General features: G+C 39.9%; 3 protein-coding genes across 4 annotated transcripts in view; 2 read left to right on the top strand and 1 right to left on the bottom strand.

Annotated features, from left to right (window-relative positions):
- Positions 1–1,998, bottom strand: part of LOC110059695 (uncharacterized) — a 28,376-nt gene extending 26,378 nt beyond the window's left edge. Inside the window, exons 1-2 of the mRNA XM_089297705.1 lie at positions 1,804–1,998; positions 115–337 (exon numbers count right to left, since the gene is read on the bottom strand). Of these exons, the coding sequence (XP_089153831.1) occupies positions 115–337; positions 1,804–1,888 (308 nt within the window). The 5' untranslated portion in view covers positions 1,889–1,998. The remainder of the gene's footprint in view (positions 1–114; positions 338–1,803) is intronic.
- Positions 1,999–2,070: 72 nt separating this feature from the next.
- LOC110059690 (nucleolar protein 9-like) lies at positions 2,071–9,719 on the top strand. 2 transcript variants are annotated; one of them, XM_020766415.2, is made up of 7 exons: positions 2,071–2,792; positions 3,932–4,253; positions 4,794–4,992; positions 5,561–5,842; positions 6,799–7,035; positions 7,853–8,149; positions 9,039–9,719. In XM_020766415.2, exons 1-7 carry the CDS (start codon positions 2,168–2,170, stop codon positions 9,261–9,263), a joined length of 2,187 nt encoding a protein of 728 aa, XP_020622074.2. In that variant the 5' UTR covers positions 2,071–2,167; the 3' UTR covers positions 9,264–9,719. The 2 variants fall into 2 exon arrangements, with proteins under 2 accessions (XP_020622074.2, XP_020622073.2); XM_020766414.2 differs by having other exon boundaries at positions 7,853–8,242.
- Positions 9,720–10,185: 466 nt separating this feature from the next.
- On the top strand, positions 10,186–17,502 carry LOC110059691 (ATP-dependent RNA helicase DHX33-like). The gene is made up of 5 exons (XM_020766416.2): positions 10,186–12,088; positions 13,210–13,298; positions 13,709–13,891; positions 15,140–15,471; positions 15,909–17,502. The coding sequence occupies exons 1-5, from the start codon at positions 11,256–11,258 to the stop codon at positions 16,581–16,583; spliced, it is 2,112 nt and encodes a 703-aa protein (XP_020622075.2). The 5' UTR covers positions 10,186–11,255; the 3' UTR covers positions 16,584–17,502.
- The last annotated feature ends 1,445 nt before the right edge of the window (positions 17,503–18,947 follow it).

The following is an 18,947-nucleotide window of genomic DNA, read 5'->3' as shown; positions in this document are numbered from 1 at the left end:
AGGTTTATGATCGCATGATCATGGAGCTACATTATGTTGCGCGTTGGCCGTAGTTTGATTTTCCTTGCACCATTCTTACTCAAGCATACTATATACATGGCTGCATATATGTACCCGTGATTGTTGCACCCTGCTAACTTCAGAAGAGCATCATTTACTGAAAGACCAGAATCATCAGGGACCAACACAACATCTTCGTATCCTAACACTTCCTCCAACAATACACATAGCACATGGGTAGAAATCTGATGAGATGCCCGTCTACTATAACTCAGTTTCAATGGTAATAAAGAGATAGAATCACCATACAACTTGAAGTGTCGTTTTGCAGTGTGCCCTTGATTGAAATAAGAGAGAATAATGTGATTAATAATACAGTAATAATCTTGGTTCTACCGCTTGTAGGTCTTGTAGGGAATACATTATTGTACACACTCACATTATAGGAATACTTTATGGAAATTATATCAAGAATAACGCCTGGAATTAGACAATGTTGCAAAAGTGTATTGGTTCAAATGTCTCACTACTTCAGCATTGCATAATATCCATACTGTAAGATAAGGTAAAGTCTGCATACGAGCCAAGTGGCCCACCAGGCCGGAGCTTATCTCGGTTTCTGTAGCATGAAGCGACTAGGAGTATTTCTACTCCCCCCTGGATGGGATGCTAGTCCATCGCAGGGTTACCCCCAGCATTAAGTTTGCTGGTACCCATTTATACACCTGGGTGGAGAGAAGCACTGTGAGAGTAAAGTGTCTCGCCCAAAAACACAACACAATGTCCCCGGCCAGGGCTCGAACCCAGACCGCTCGATCCGGAGACGAGTGCACTAACCATGAGGCCACCACGCCTCCCCAATCCATACTGTAGAGCTGTTTATTTTTTTCTTCTGAGAACGAAGATGTTACACCTCTATAGTTGAGTGTGAGGGGTCTTTGTTTCATTAGGTAAGATGAAACCTATTAACGCCAGGTTTCCACTGGGGCTTAGCCAATCACTCAGTGTAAAATGCAGACTGCAGACTGCAGACTGGGGTTACAAAATACAGACTGAGGGTAAAATGCAGACTACACACCAACGGTGAAATATCGTGGTATTTCCATTACATGTATCAAGTGGAAACCTGAAACAGGGTTATTCAGGCTTATCAGAGTGGAAGTCTGCGCTCCAGTTAGCCTGTTACCAGTTAGCCAGTTACCAGCCTCTGGTTAACCTGAATATCACTCAGGTTACCCTGAATTTTGCTCCTGTTACCCTGTTTATTGGCTCTCAATGAAGCACATGGGAACATGCAGTCTGCATTTTCCCCTGGTCTGCAATCTGTATTTTCCCCTGGTCTGAAATCTGCATTATTGCCTCAGTCTGCACTTTATCCCAGGTCCGCAGTCTGCGTTTCACACTGACCGTTTAGCCAATTATAAATTTAATTATTGTAAGTTATTGTACCATAAATTTAGAATCTTTACAATTTTGAAACATCACATTAAGTAAGCGTTCGCGATTTGCCAGAGTAAAGGTAACTTTACTAACACCTTTTAACAATATTCGTTTAATGGCACTTCATGACAACCTTCCTGAACGGTGAGTAAATGAGCAAAGTGCAAATACAGGACATCTTACATGTATGTGTTCGTTGAACGCGTAAAAAGTTCACAGGATCTTTATTTATAGACTTCAAAGCCATGGGAAATCCAAAATCATTATGTCAACAACAAATTAGATAAAGAAAACAACAGAAATCTGATTTAATTTGAGTCACTAAATGTCGACCTCTTACAAGCTCTATGCTTGATAGCTCACCTTCAAAATCGTTTCTGACGCATTTTCCAGCCGCCCTGGAAACTTCTGCTGCGACTAGTACGGACAGAAAAATCCAGGCAATCATCTTCCCTCGTTCATAATTGTGAAATCGAATCCTTTCCCTTCAAATTGTCATTATTTATATTTAAGGCAGCTGTTCACATACATAGCGCTGCCTACGAGGGAAAGGACTGTTTTGTTTTGGCCGAGCGGCTCGGGCAAGCAACTGGAATGGGTACTAGTTGATCTAATAAGGCTAGGATCCTAAGTCCACACGTGGTTTCAATATGGCGGACCATCTCGACCTTGATGTCTAAGAAATTTTGGGTCATTTTCTGGTGCTTTTCAAAGTAAATGAATTAGGATGAAAGACAAGAAGGCCAAGAAGCAGGTTAAGGTAGCATCTGCGCTCGATGAGCAAACCTTTGGCTACTTCAAGAGGGTGGAAGATGTGATAAACGAGGACGATTTTGAGGACGAAGAAAGTCGAAAGTTCTTCGTTGAAAACGTGTTCACACAAGTGGAAAACAACGAAGTGAAGCTTTTCTGTGATTTGATTGTAAGCAGAACTATGGAAAAGCTTATTGTTTATTTAAGTGATGTTCAGATCCGCAAAGTGATGCAGAATGTAGAAGATCATTTCTGCAAAATCGCCATGGATAAATTCGGTAGTCACGTGTTGCAATCTCTGGTTTGTGTCATTCCAAAGGCAATAAGATCGGAACGCAGTAAAGTCAGGGAAATTGATCACGACGTTGAAGACTTAAAAAGTGCAGAGGAGCTCTTTTTGAGCCTGTGCGACTGTCTTAAAGAGAACTTATCAGAACTTGTTAACCATATTTATGGGAGCCATGTTGTAAGGGCAGCAATCGAGGTGCTGGGAGGTGTGAAAGTTGCAGACAATGTTGTTCGTAGTCGAGCCTCTCGGCAGAGTAGAGAAAGAAGTAATCAGTCAGATGAGAAAAAGCAATTCATCAAGCTAACTCAAGGTATTCATTATCATTTGAAACTAAGAGAATTTAACTGATAGCTACATGTACTTGCCACTTCATGGTTACATATATCTACCTAGTGGGGTTGGTTTCGCTACCTGTTGAGTTTGCTATGTTCAAGTTCACTATGCGTTCGCTAACCACATCTTCCAGTTTGCTACCTATTTAATTCGCATTTGCTACTATTGACAAACAGGAGCCCATCACTAGGAGCATGCAACTCCTATAGTAAGCCTATGTAGCATTTTTACAGACCAGTCTATTTTTAGACTTCTTTTCCCACAAAATAGGTTTCGGTCTACACGGGCGCACATTGGCAAGGGAAAAAAATTGCTTTTCTTTTCATCTTCCAGTGAAATGATGATCTCAGTTAAAAATTAAGTCCATGCTTGTGATTGGTCACTGAGGTTCCTTCGGGGGTCTGAATTGACTGTAAATTCTAACTAAAAACAGATCGGTCTGTGAAAACTCTGTGACAGGAATATGGGGTAGTTGCACGCTCCTAGTGTTGGGCTCCTGCAACAAACTAAAGCTTCACAAAACAAAAATATATAGACCTAAAACTTAATGCATATATAGATTATTCCTCCTTCTTTTGACCACTGCCGGGTCAAACTTGGTTAGCTGAGGAAGCGGACTAGGCCTTTGGTTAGAGAACATGAAGCAAACTTGAGCATAGCGAACTCAACAAGTAGGGAAACTGGCGTGAACCATTACTGGCCATGAAGGCAAAGGTGCATAGTAACTAGATGCTGTCACAGGTGAATCCACCTGTGACAGAAGTTTAGAGGGGGTATAAGGACAAGTCCCTATTTGGTGTGAAGGCTTGTTCATGATTTATACTAAATATTTTGAAAAACTACATGTGCATGGCTAATACATTCTCATGCCCGTCACATGATTCACATGACTCAGTCACATCCATCATTCAGAAAAAGTAAAGTTAAAGTTAAATTATGATGGAATGGACAAACATTTTTCTGGATCCACCCCTGTTTCTAAATAGTTTTTTTTGAAATGGGATCTAAAATTGATATTGTAGTTATGCAAGGTGTATCCATGTGATTTAGTGTGTCTTTAGAATCTATTCCCGACTGCCATTTCTGACGTTACCGTATTCTTTCTTTTTTAACCAGTGGGAAATGCTTTTGGAGCAAATGCTATCAAACCCATGGAGACCGTTGCAGTTCCAGAGAGTTTTCCACCAATTCTGAAAAAACTCACCAAGGTCATAATGAAAATAGAGCTGCAAAAGTTATCTCTTCATCCAGTCAGTAACCCCCTTCTGCAGATGCTCCTGTTGGTTTTGCACAGGAAGGATCAGTCTTTATGTATGAAGTTGTGCAAGGCAGTCATGTCACAAATTGACATGTTCAGTAGTAAGAGAGGAAAGATCAAAGGTCCAAGGGAATCGAAGGAATTAGGTGAAGTTGATGAAGGTGTAAAAGAACAAGAAAGGTGGGTGTGTTCTCAAAATATAAAGATTTTCTTTGAAAATGCTTTTACAATACATTACTGTCACAGCCTGTCCGAGGAGGAGAGGTTGGCTTGGGGCTAACAAACCTTGCGCTATAAGTCAGAACACAAGTTGTGCTATATTGTGTTTAGAAACAGCAGCAGATGAATTTTCTAATACCAACTGGGCAAATGAGGTGTGAAGACTTACAATGTATACATAAGACCTGATGTAACTACAGATGCCTTTAACTCAGCAGCCAAGCTCCTTACACCAACTTAAGTATCTATGACATAATAAAACGCTTTGACTTTACTGAGAACTGTTTTTTTTCTTCCTTCCAGAATTTCAAATCTTGTAAGACATATAAAATTACCTATTACTCTCATTGTAACTTTGCAAAGTGACATTTCACATTGATTTACATGAAGAGGGTGAATGGACAGTCAGACGGACAGACTTAATTTACACCTGAAATTCAGTTAAAGCAAGTTAGAAAACGTTAACCCAGGTTCAACTTTACAATACAAAATTGTTTTCAGCAACTACCGAGTTCCTGTTCTTCTTGCCAATGAGATCAGCAGTCACCTAACAGAAAAAATTCTGCATGTTGTTACACCAGAGCTTTGGCAGGAGATCTACAACTCTTACTTCAGTGACCACTTGGTTCAGTTGTCCAGTCATCCTATTGCTAACTTTATTGTACAGCATCTGATGGCAAGTACTAGAGAGAAATCACAGGTTGGCAAATAGTGATTCGTTTGTTCTTGTGTACCATTTATGAGAGACCTGAGACATTTCCATCCCACAAGCATGATTGATCAATTAAAAGCTAAAATGAAGACAATAATTTTCATCGCTTACAGTACTACTTTCTCAAATTTTACCCCAAAAAACTTCAGTTGCCCAAAGTATAGAATCCACCAGCCTGAACCCAAAATCTACCAGCCCCAGGTTATGGGAAACAACCATGCTATTATTACCATTAAGAAGTTCCAGAAAATACCCATATTCCCCCTCCCCCTCCCCCTCCCCCTAGAGAAGGGATTGGATATTCCTGGGGAGATGGGGAGTTCTCTAAGAACAAAAAATGTAAAGAAATGTTTGAAGCTTAATTGAAATTTTGAGAGAGGTGGGGGGTCTTGGACAAAATCCCTTCTGTGGGGCAGGTATGGATATTTTCTGGAACTACACATTGTAACTTTGTGAGGTAAATAAATAAATTAAAATGCAAACACCTGTGTACTAACCGTAATTTAAACTCCTAAATTCAACATGGTCTCTCTTCATTGTGACTCATTAATTTTAGGCAGAACAGATGATTGCTGAGTTGCTGCCATATTTGGAGGATCTCCTTGCACTGGGGCATATGGGTGTTGTGGTCAGAATGGCAGAAGTTGCAGTCCGGTTTGTGATAAAGCAAAAAAAGATGTTAAAAGCTTTGTTACGAGCATTCCACTGTGAAGGAAAAGTTGAACGAAGCAGCGCTGTTGTACTGATATCCTCATTAACAACATATGAAATTTTCTATGGAACAAAGCCAGAGCCAGATGAAAAAGAAAAAGATAGTGAAGAAAACAGTAACTCTGTGGTGAGTTTAGCGGTACTTTCAGTAAGACGAGGCACCTGTGGGAGAGCCACCGGTATTCTTTTGTGGATGGCCAGAAATAGTGCTAAACAGATTTCAAAAATTAACCCTGGACTCTTATTGCTATCTGATGGGTAGTGCCCAACCACCTACATGTACTTCAAATCATATTTAAAGCAGGGCTGTCTATAAGGGCCGTAACCCGCACCTGTTATGGCGGAGCATGCTTGATGGGCCCTTGATGTTATGGGTAAACTTACCTGTAAATGATATAATGTACAATTCATCCATAAAGTAACATGTTTGTTACTGTAGTGAAGATCACGGCTACAGGTGAATCAAAACTTTGTGACAGCCCTGAAAGGAACTGGTTAAGAACCAAGTGAAGCATAGATTATATGCCTTTTCACATGAAAGTTTTTGTTTATGATGTCTTGTTTTTCTTCTTAACTTTCTTGGCAAGTCAAAACAGAAAAGTATATTAAACAGAGGCTACATGTATTTGGCAAACATTTTTATCAAATTACATTGATATTGTGGCCATATCACTAGCCTGTGTAGCTTGGCAGTTTTTAAGCAATTTGAGTGTACTAAGAAAGCGGCAAAGCCACGATGACAAGCTGGGAGCCTGGGAGAGAGACAACTGAGACAACTTCACCGCTCGTTTTTGTGGCTTTGCCACTATGTGCACTCACCCTCAAATTCCTTAAAAAATTGCTTAAACCGCCAAGCTACACAGGCTACCATATCACCTGTCATCTTCAATCCTGACTGGTTCCACATATTTTCCTGTGCTTTGCATCAGCTGCATGCATTTGCTTGGAGTCTTAATTGGTTTGCTGAAGTTATCCGTGTCCTGTTTGGTTAGCTAGAGTGATTACTTTGGTTTGGTTTTACAACACTCAATTGAAAGCCACTCTAATGTAGATGTTAATAGCAATGTATTTTTATCTTTTTAGGAAGCATCCCCACCCACTGCAAAACTTAAATGCATCAACTTCCATGGAGCCCTCTTGCTGAAGACATTGTTTGACTTTGAAGACCCAAGCAAGTTGGTCAAGAGCTTGCTCAGTTTGTCACTGGAAGACCTTGTGACCCTTGCTAATGACCCAATAGGTTCATATGCTATTGAAGCTTTCTTGAAGAGCAGATCGGTGCCATCAGAGAAGAAACACATGCTTATTGAGTATTTAAAGGTACAGCTTCTGTCATGAGAGTTATATGAAAAATGATTGAAAACCATTTTCTCTGTATAGTTTTGAGGCACTGTCAGCCAGTTGATGGGAATGCATATAAAAGAATGCTGTCAGCTTTGTCTGTTTTTCTGTTGCATGCATTGGGAATGGTAAACATTTGTTGGATCCTAGGAAAAGAGGCTGACTACAATCAGTCTAAGGTCTTGCTGCCATGATAAACCACCAAATTCTCAAAATCTTTACGGACTAAAGTGCAGAGAAATAACATTTTGATCTTCAGACTGAAGGTCCAGTTAGTGTTTACCATGAGTGTCAGACTTGCAACAAATATTTTTAGATTGTTACTGTATTACTTTGTAATCCCTCCTAAATTTGAAATAGTCTACTTTTGTGTGAAAAACCATTTTAAAGACTTTGCAAAGAATAACAAGAAGTGCTTCCACTATAATTTTAAAATTGTTTATTTTTTTTTTTCAAGAGGGCAGGTAACAAATTTTGTAAGCTGATTTGTTTTTAATACATCCTGGATTTTCCGATCTCTTCCCACATTCACGGTAACGCTTTCGTGAGTTTAAAAAAAATGAACTGATCTGAGAGAGAGGAAAAAAATAGGTATTAAGTCATTTACCTCCCTAGGGTTGGTCCGTAAATAGAGAGACTGAATACTTACAGGGCTACATGAAGGCAGTACAGTACAGTACAGGCAGAAAAACACTACTGAAAATTTCCAGACTTTTTTGGGACACATTTGGAATTTCTATAACTTACGCCCGTCTCTTATTGCTTCCAGCTTAAAATATACGTCTTGATTTTTCAGGGGACCTTTGCAAAACTTGCATGCGAGAAACAAGGTAGCCATGTTGTGGAAACGTGTTGGAGACAAGCAGAAGTCAAACACAAGGAAGACATTACACAGGAATTGGCTCTCAGTGAGCAACAACTAACTAGCAACTTTTATGGCAGAATTGTGTTGAAAAATTGCGGTGTCGAGCATTTTAAAAGAAAGGACAATACATGGCATGAAAAGGAACAGAGAGCAGCCAGGAAAAGAAAGCTACTGGAGGAGATTTTAGAAGAGAGAGAAGACAGTGCAAAACAGAACAAGAAAGCTAAGGTAAAGGACGACCGCAAGTTTTCAAAGCTTGCTCCTGAAATGGCCGCTTTGGGTTTCACTGCAAGTGGAAAACATGCTGCTGATTCTGAAGGGGTAAGGACTGCTCAGGCGAAAAAAATCTATGATATACCCTCAACTGAAACACCATCCATTTTATTTCGATTTCACGAAAAATGTTTACGTGAAAAGTAACGAAACTATAATTCTCTTTTTCTGGTGAAACAAAACTGTGTAAACTTGAAGAAACTACGTCACGGTTTGCGCATCTTGAAATTTTTAGCCTAGATTTTTCAAGTTCGTGGTTTGTAATCCGTGTTAATCTTCTCCATCCTTAACGATCCTTGTTCCTTTATGGTTTAAAATTATCCCTTTGGTGTTTTTCTATCTTAGTAGACTATTATTTTCAGGTTCCCTACAAAATTGTAGTTTTACGCTTTACTGGACCAATGGCTGGCTAAAGGGTCTCCATCGTCACTCCATGAAGTTTTTTTTTTTTTTTGACACTTGTTGGTTTTCCCATTGTTTGACCAATCAAAAAGCGAGGTAATCTGGAGAGCGGGTTAAGACTCGATAGCCACGTGCCGTTAATTGCACATACGAATCTTAGACGTTTGATTGGTTGAGAAGTTTGGAAACCCAACAGAAAGATGAAGAAAACCCTGACTTAACGTGCGAGCCTGGCACGATACATTTCATTGGGTTCTTCTGAGTTGACGAAGCGCTTTTTTTTCATATTAATAGCTTTTGCTAATACCAGGAAGTAGTCCATGTAGCAAACTAGAAAATAGAAAGAGAAACAAAAAGATATAACGTGACATTGGAGTAACACTGGATATAACTTTAGCAATGGAAGTTGATGTTTAATTTTATTTTAATTTTGTTTTTTCAGGAATCTGATAGTGATGGCGCTAAGGAGTCAGTTCCTGCTCTGTTTGAAAACAAAAAGAAACAGAAACAGTCTGGACACAAAAAGAGCAAAACGAAGAAAAGCGAATACAACGATTCAAGTGAAAATGACAATGTTGCTGAGTTAGAATTCATTACGGACGCCATCAAAGCCACAAAGGCTGAGAAAATGTCTAAAAAACAACAGAAAAAGAAGAAGCAAACATAGCACAGCTGCGGTCTTGAGTAGAAACCAAAAAGAGTTTAGACAAGTTTGCGATAAACGATATTTGACCACAAATGCAATATATATAAAACCTTTGATCCTTCCACTTTTAGGACTTGACTTTGAATCGCGAAACCCACCCAAACTTCGTCTTAGGTCGAAACGAGAAATCTATCTTTCTTGTAACTGAGTGACCGAAGTTGTGATACTCGGAATTTTCTCTCATCAACACTGCTCGCTCAAACAATTTTGGAAAGTGGAATTTTGAAGGAAAAGTCACCTACTCACTGTTGTGTGGATTTGTTTTCATAATGGTGGTGTTCATGTTGTTGCACTTGTTGTTGTTGCTGCTGCTTTAATTCAAGCCCTAGTATTTTAACAACCTTAACACAACAAAACTTTGTAATATTATCGACATAGTGGATACAAGCAATTTCTCCTTGGTGGAGAGTACAGAAATTTGAGTGTGTCAAAAAGCAAATAATAGAAAGTCATTAGTTTCCGAAGAAACTTTTACCCTGCACCAATCGCCGATTGGTGCAGTAAAGTGATGCGATACATGTCCCTACAGCCTCGGTATTTTTAAAAGCTGAAGTTTCGATAGTGTTTCCCTTCGTAGGATCTCGCAGCAAATCGTAAGAGTTGACGCAGATTGGCGCTCGACGCGACGCGTCAATTTTCTGAGGTGCTCACTGAATAAGTTACCTCAATTTAAGTTTTGTCGTGAAATCCCGCTTGTTTTTCAAAAGGAGACTTGTTATGGTAAGTATTTTCGTGTTCATAGCGTAATGGACTGCTTTTTCAGCGATTGTGGTTTTAATTATTCTGTCAGTTCAGGCCTCGGTTGTTTGGAGGCTGGATAACGCTATCCACCGGATGAATCACCATCCAGCGGATAAGTGTTAACAAAACAAACCACGCTATCCGCTAGATAGTGATTTATCCGGCGGAAAGCGTTATCTACTTTTCGAACAACCAGAGCCTGAACAATAAAAACTGGACAAAAGCACTTGAACTATTTAACAATAAGATTATGAGCCCGAGATTTCTATGAGGTGATAGTTGGTAAGGCTGGAATCCCAATCACCTCATGGAAATCACGAGAGCGAATAATCTTCTTGTTTTAGTAGAATTCTAACTAAATTTCTTTAAAATTAGCGATTTCCATTGGCGGATTGAATTGTTGTTTGAAGCTCGTCTTTGTTTGTACGCGTTCATCAGTTCATTGAAAAGTTTGGAAGTTTTAAAAGTCGCATGACGGTCAATTATCTGTACTGAATTGTCTTGTCATATTTTTAAATTTAACTCGAAACAGTGGAGAAACGCGAAAGCATTACAGTATGTGGACCACCGCCAGCCACTGGCCACTCACCAATGGCTGATAATGTATGAGTACCTCAGCCAATCAGATTGCAACATTTGCATTAGTATATCGGTAGAATTCTATTTATGTTTTTTATTTAACACTCTGCTTGCAATCTTCCCAGGCTCAAGCAATAACAGGGAAGGATAAGATAAATTTCCATTGAGCCATTGGAAGCCTGCTGTTTGGAATGACTCACGTTATCTCGAGGTAACTGAGTCAGTATTCCAGAAGGAAGTCAGGCTAGTCATCTAACCATGAGATTCAGTTTCCACATTGAAAGGTGTATATGAACTCGGACGGGAGTCCATAACTAGAGGTATACATGTCACTGTGCGAACGATGTCTATACAGGTTAAGTTATTTTTAAAACCACAGTTCACAACGAATTTGTGGGATTCTTTTTGGTTTCTGTATGAATTTCGTGGACTGTGATGTCGATATTTTCCTCGCATAGTTCAACCGAAACCATGAAGTAAAGTTGAGAGAAGTCTGGAGACTGAGGTATTTTCGTTTCTCCTAAATAACGCACTAGGTGAAAAGAAAGATGGCGGACCAGGTGTGCCTCGGTTGTAGTCTCTTTGGCCTTTTTGAAACGTAGTTGTTCACGTTGAAAAATACTTACAAGCGTGATGTATCCAAGAGTGAAGAGATCACTCTCTGATACTGGCAGTCCTTCGGCAAAAAGAACTTTATTTCGATCGTTTTCCGTGTCAGATGCGGCTGGTAATGGCACACAGCGTGAAACTAACGGGAATTCAAGACACCACCACCACGGCCACCAGACAAGCCACAGTCCCGCAAGAAAGCAGCGCTTTCATTTGCCGATCTACACCGGACGCAATGCAATAATTGCTGAGGTACGGAGGAAGGAAAATGTGATTATTGTTGGAGAAACGGGCAGCGGGAAGACAACTCAAATCCCTCAATATCTTCACGAGGTGCGTTTAACGAAACTCGGGGCCATCGCATGCACGCAACCCCGACGTGTTGCGGCGATCAGCATCGCACAGAGGGTCGCTAAGGAGATGAGCGTTCAGCTGGGAGAAGAAGTAGGCTACACGGTGCGGTTCGAGGACGTGACTTCCGCGAAAACTCGCGTTAAATACATGACAGACGGAATGCTACTGAGAGAAGCTGTGAGCGATCCTATGCTTCACCGATACTCTGTTGTCATTTTAGACGAAGCACATGAGCGAACTGTGCATACTGACGTCCTTTTTGGTGTTGTGAAATCAGCTCAGAAGACAAGGAGAGAGAAAAATATGAAACCTCTTAAGATCGTTGTCATGTCTGCCACGTTAGCAGCGGAACATTTCTCGCGTTATTTTAGCAGTGCTCAAGTGTTGTACATTGAAGGCCGACAGCATCCCGTGCAGGTGATGTATGCAGTTGAGCAACAAAAGGATTATGTTCATGCTGCACTTGTGACGGTCATGCAACTCCACCAAGAAATGCCACCTGGGTAAATATTAGCATAAAATACTTAGAACTCCAGGATCATGTGTACTAAAGGCATCCACATTTGAGTGTTGATTGATGCCCTCAATTGATATCTCGCTGGACACTTGATTGACACGTCGATTGACACTCAGTCTACACTAGATTGACACTCATTCAACATCTCAATCGACACTCGATCGGCAATAAGTCGATCGTTGGCAGAGTGTCAATGGACTAATATTAATTTTATCGATCGACACTTGATGACATGTCTGCAAAAATTAGCAGACTCTCAACTGACTGTAGACCGAGATGTTGAGCGGGTGTTGACTGAGTATCGCTGGAGGTGTCTATCGAGTTTGATTGAGATGTCAATCAAGGGTATCATCTGTGGTGGACACTTGACCACAGATGTCTTTAGCACTTGTCATCCAAACTGCATAGGTGCCACTGGATTCCTGTTACATAACATAAACAAACACTTCTCTTCACATGATTAATGCTTCCCCTGCTCAAGAATAATCTGAGAAAATTCCATGCACATGCCTGATGGCATTCAGGTTAACAGCTTTACAGAGGTTCATCAAATGTTTCTGTACACAAAAGATCAAAATATTTGAGCAAAAACCTAGAGTCTGTTGAGCTACAACATCTGAATGGAATAGGAAATATTCTGCTAATGCTGTGCTTGCAAGTAAAGGCTGGGCGGTGGGGCATTGACATGGGGATCAGAACCTCCTCTTTTCATTCCCTTCTCTCCTGCTTCTCTTGTCTTTGTCTCTTGACTCCTACTTCTTTCGTGGTGCTCCCATCCCTAGGTAAACTAGGAGGCTTCAAGCCTCAGCTGATTGTTAACATTTCATGACCTACTGACATAGCCACTATGAAAGAGTATACAATTTCACCAGCAAGAGTTTTGCTTGCTTGATTATATAGTGCAAGTCAAATACCATCGTTTATCTATGGCATCATCGGGGAGCCGGGGGGATGCCACATTCCCTGATAATGCCGCAGATTGGCAAAAGCTTGGAATAAAAAGAAATACAGTAGCTCAACACCTTAATCAAATCATCCATTTAATCACCCAACATGATTCTGAGGGACAACTTCAAACGTTTACTAACCTGTTTTGATTCTGTATAGTGGTGACATTCTTGTTTTCCTGACTGGGCAGGATGAAATTGAATCTTTAGCAAAGCTGGTAACAGACTGTGCACAACACTGTGGGCCAGGTCAGTCAGTCCCTAAAGTCTGTATGATATAAATTCTTATTACTGCCTTCACCTTCACCTTCACCTTCAGCCATCCCATTAATGCTAAGTGGCACATAAGCCCTGATTACTGCCTTTAATACATTTAATTTATTACCTATGGAGAGTAAATTTATTTACCAACTAATACTAATCACATCCTAATGAAAGCCTTGCTTCCACAGCATACCAGGCTCCTTTGGTCTCACCATGGGTATTTTGGCTCAACTACAGTGCACATGTACATGTACATCTTGCCAAAATACAAACTATGGCTCAACCAAACTCGTTTGATGTGCCGTCAAAGCATACCAATAAGGTAGATTTAAATAAGTATAAATACAATTGTGTCTGTCAAGAGAAATGATAACATTGTTCTTTTCTGTGAACAGAATGCCCTGAACTTTTGGTGTGCCCCATGTTTGCTGCTCTACCATCACAGCATCAAATGAAAGTGTTCATTTCTGCTCCTCTTGGGAAAAGGAAAGTTATTCTGGCAACAAACATTGCAGAAACATCAATTACAATCCCAGGAGTGAAATATGTTGTGGATACAGGATTTGTAAAGGGGAAAGGTAGGTTGAACACATTACAATATTGCAGTAAGGACACTCAACTTTAAACACTTGACATTTGTTTGTGTTTTTTTTCGGTGACTATAGAATGGAGGTTTTCCAGTTAATGTAAAAGGTTAGCACTTTACAGTGCAAAAGCACTAGCTACTCTTGTACGTCGTTGATGTAAAAAGCCCTCATTCTACATGTATATTCACTAGAAATTGTACAAAAAACGTCGAGTGTTCACCGTTAGCATGACCTTAATATGATTTCCAGCTCATACTGCGCACTCTCAAGAATTGTTTGCATTTTTTTTGTTTCATGCACAATGGCACAAAATGTAAACATTTCACAACTACATACATGAAGTAAATTCAAAGTTTCATGTCAACCACCATTATGGATGGGAAGCAACGGGAAGCTCTATGTTTCATTCTTTCTCTTGCCACTTGATGAAACAACTTTGCAGCGGTAAAAACCAATGAAGTAGTTGGAAAAAGAATTTGGAAGGCCCCAAAGATAAGGTATGTGGTTTGTAACAAATAACATTGATTCGCATTCTATCGAGTGAGGGTTTTTTTTTTTTTTTGCTTAACAGTGGGGTGCTGAGACTGCACAGTACGGACTGGAAATCATCTTTAATATAACATAGAATGATATATTTTCTTTTAATTTTTCATAGAACACACAGGTAGGCTGCCTAGATGTGTGTAGGCTGCCTGTTTGTTTCATGTACTTAAGTAGTACTGAAAGAATTGTCAGTAGTGACTTAATAGTTAGTGTGCTAGACTCTAGGTCAAGTTGTCTCTGTCCAAGCCCTGACCAGGGTCATTGCGTTGTGTTCTTGTGCAGACGTTACTCTCATAGTACATGTACCTTTCTCCACCCAGTTGAGTAATTTAATTTGTACTCGCAAATTAAAATAATTCTGACCTTAACCATTGGATTGACTAGTATAATCCTATCAAAGGAGGAGGAGGAGAAATACCAGTCATTTCATGCTTTTCAAACTAGAGATTTAATGGCACTGAGTTGATAGGTTACGGTCCAAACTGGCTCGGGTTGTTCGAAAGGTGGATAATGCTATCCACCAGATAAATCACTATCCAGTGGATAGCCCTGTTTGTTTTGTTAATGTTTATCCACTTGATAGCAATTTATCCAGTGGATAGCGTTATCCATCCTTCGAACAACTGGGGCCTGAAGGTTAGACTACTTGTTTCAGGTTTCCCTGGTTGATTGATAAATAAATTGTCTTTTCGCCAGCTTTTCATCCTAAAACTGGTCTTGACATACTGAAAGTACAACCAGTTTCAAAGGCACAGGCAAGACAGCGCTTAGGACGAGCAGGACGTGAAACTAGTGGAGTGTGTTATCGTCTTTACACGGAGGAACAATTTGATGAACTAAAGGAGATGACTACTCCAGAAATCCAGCGGTGCAACTTAGCTAGTGTTGTTCTGCAGCTCATGGCTCTTGGCATTTCTGATGTGCTTCATTTTGACTTCCTTGATCGCCCACCACAAGATGCTCTAGAAAATGCACTAGAACAGTTGGTGGTGCTTGGTGCAGTACGAAGAGGGAACAGTGGTTACGAGGTATGAATTAGTTCCAATACAAAGCACCTTACATTGTGCACTTAGAACAGTTTAAACTTGACTGTTGAATATAAATTGCACTTCCTTTGGTTTTGCATTAGAATATATATGCTATTTGATTGGCTCAAAATACTCGGCATACGCTTAACTTACATGTACATGATCAAATCAGAAGTAACACCAAAACCAATTGTGACTCACTCACACACGTTTGCCCACACTTCACATCAGGTACATATAGTTACTTTGAATTTTGATTAGTTTACTTGATCGTCTGTGTCCCTTATTATTGGCCAACATGTTTACTTTGGTTCTAGTGTGGCTACACTCAATTGAAAACTGCTCTTGATAAGAGTATTTAATTTATTGAACTCTAAAGATCTACAGCCCAAATCTGGGCCCAACTGTCTCTCCTAATTGATTTATTTTCATTTTAGCTGATGCCCCTAGGCCGTCAAATGGCTGATTTTCCATTGGAGCCCAGACTGGCCAAAGTGATCTTGGCATCTCGAGAATTTAACTGCAGTGAGGAGATAATTACCATTGTGGCCCTTTTGTCTGTGGACTCACTCACATACACCCCACAGAGTAAACGTGATCATGCCATAGCAGTGCGCAAGAAGTTCATTTCATCAGAAGGTGATCAGATGACTCTTCTGAATATTTACCGAGCCTACAAAGCCGTCAATGGCAACAAGGAATGGTGCCATCAGCACTTCATTAACTCACAGACTGTTAAAAGAGTCATGGATATAAGGAAGCAACTAAGAGATATATGCACAAGACTGGAATTTCCTTTGAATTCTTGTGGCAAGGACACTGTAAATATCCGTCGTTGTCTTGCCATGGGACTTTTCATGAATGCTGCTGAGCTTCAGCTTGATGGAACATACCAGACTGTGACACATCGGCAGCCAGTCGCCATTCATCCTACATCAGCCTTGTTCAGTTGTAAGCCACAGTATCTTGTTTACAATGAACTTATTCAAACTTCGAAGTGCTACATGCGCGATGTGTGTGTCGTCGATCCCTCTTGGCTTCGTGAGGCTGCACCAAACTATTTTAAAGAACACAGACTTCATTCCCTGCCGACATCAGTTCATTCTTATTAATCAAAACAAAGTTGAAGTTTTAAACAGAACAAAGATATCAATTCAAAGTTGAAGTTTTAATGCATTAAGGAGAACATTGACTGCATCCTTCTATTGCTGAAATGAAATTTGTTTGTACTGACCATACACCACTGAGCCAAAAATGTTACCTGTCTGAGTTTGATGTTAATAGACTGAAATATAATAGTCATTACAATATTTATATGCTATAACCCCACAGGGATGGCAGTCATTGGGGTGCTTGCACTTGCATTGACCAAGGTGTCTTGGTTGCCACTTACACATGTATGGAGTTTTCAAATTGAAACTCTCGCATGTTTTGTCATGACTGAATTTTTTCAACTACCTTAGCAGGACCGTAGCCAGAAAAAAATTATGATGCCCGTGGTTAAATTCTCTTTAGCATTGTTTAAGCTTCTCCTTCCACAAAAATAAGAATGAAAAAATGACTGACGCAAGTGTCTCGGTTTGTCCTCATACTGGCTATAGCCTTGTTTGGTGTTTAGTACTATGCTACTGTCTATAAAGTTGATTTACGAAGCTAAATCAGACACAAGAAGCACCTTTACACCTGTACATTAGACATGGACATAAAGTAAAAGTCTGGTACCTTTAATTTAGTTCTATTTTTTTTCAGTTTCCGAATGCTACGAACAAATATTCTATCACTTTTATTTTGAAGCTCCCCTTGGAGTGTACATGTAATTTAAAGAGACCTAAAGTCAGTGCTATTATAATTAAAAATGTAGTTGTTTATTATTAACGACAACAGTTGAATTTTTGTAACTGGGAATAGTTTTATTGTCAGTCCTTGTCACTCCCAAAGTTGATGGATATGACCACATATTTGCACATTGAAGATTATACATGTTTCATTGTGAATACTGTAATAATTAAAAACTTGATTTTCAGAAAACAAGTGTAGTCAAGAGGTTTTCTGGTTTGCATCAGGGAGTGCGTTTTAAACTATAGCGAGAATTAGTTGAATAATAATAAATTGATTTTGTGATGGAATGTGAAGAAATCAAAATAGCCACTCTGGTGAAATTTTGAATCTTTTATTCTTTACTTTTTTTCTTTTAGCTAAATATCTCTTTGCCTTCACCAATTTTGGTATGTTTCATTGTTCTATTACAAGTTATACAAAACGATGGATCAGCCAAGACACTGTCTCTTCAGTCCAAAACCTTGATTTTGTTAAGGGATGGGTGGGGCAGAAGATCAGTCTTTATTCCCTCTCATGGACTTTCTAAAAAAATAGTAAAGACAGATAAAACAAGAGCAAGAGTTGACAAAATTTTGAAGTCGTTGACCATCAGTGTCAGGCACCCTCATGAAGTTTGAACTTGTTTGGGTGCTGCTTGTTTGAGAGGGAAAGAAGTCAAAAAGATCTCCAATCATCTCTACTAGGTTAACAGAGCTGCACCAACGATAAACTAAGTTGAATGTCTTAAACCAACTCTTGTCATCTTTTAATACTATACAAATCCCCAGGGGAGGGGGACTCCCATATAAAAAAGATGGGGGTACTCATCAAACCTTTTAGGGATTAAAAAGCTGTTTTGGTTCATCTCAAGGTGTTCAGCCTCAAAAGCACCACAGCGGGAGATTTTGTGGAACCTCTTGGGGTATAGAGCCCAAAAGATATGACGGGAAATTGGGTTTTGTTTTAGAATTGGTACCTCGTAAGGGTGAAAAATTTCAAGCCACACCCACCAACCAGGATCTTGGTAGCTCTTAGGGTTTTTTTTCAAAATTTCTGACCAGCACCCCCATCCTTTTTGTATGGGAGTCCCCCACAGGTACAAGTCACCCAATGATACTGTACAAATCACCCACTGATGCTGTATAGATCACCTACTGATACAGCACAGACAACCCACTAACACTGTATTACTCACTTACATCATGATGTATTTATACTGTAAGGATCACCTTTTTAATTAAATTGCACAGACCACCCAGTAAAATTGTGCATAACACCCACTCATACTTTTAGACCACACACTAATTCTGTAGAGATCAAACAATGATATAATACTTCACAGACCATCCACTTAGACTGCACAGTGCCCCTACTGATACTGCAAAGACTACCTACTGATACTGTACAGTCCACCTACAGATACTGCACAGTCCAACTACTGATACTGCACAGTTCACCTACTGATACTACACAGTCTACCAACTGATACTGCACAGTCTACCTACTAATACTGCACAGTCCACCTACTGATACTGCACAGTCCAACTACTGATACTGCACAGTCCACCTGCTGATACTGCACAGTCAACCTGCTACTGCACAGTCTACCAACTGATACTGCACAGTCTACCAACTGATACTTCACATTTCACCCACTA

The sequence above is a fragment of the Orbicella faveolata genome, unplaced genomic scaffold (assembly GCF_042242905.1).
Source record: "Orbicella faveolata isolate gen_17 unplaced genomic scaffold, um_ofav_v1 contig_3, whole genome shotgun sequence".
In the NCBI taxonomy this organism is placed as follows: Eukaryota; Metazoa; Cnidaria; class Anthozoa; order Scleractinia; family Merulinidae; genus Orbicella; species Orbicella faveolata.
Note: the sequence above shows the minus strand (reverse complement) of the source record. Positions and strands in the feature narration are given on the sequence as shown.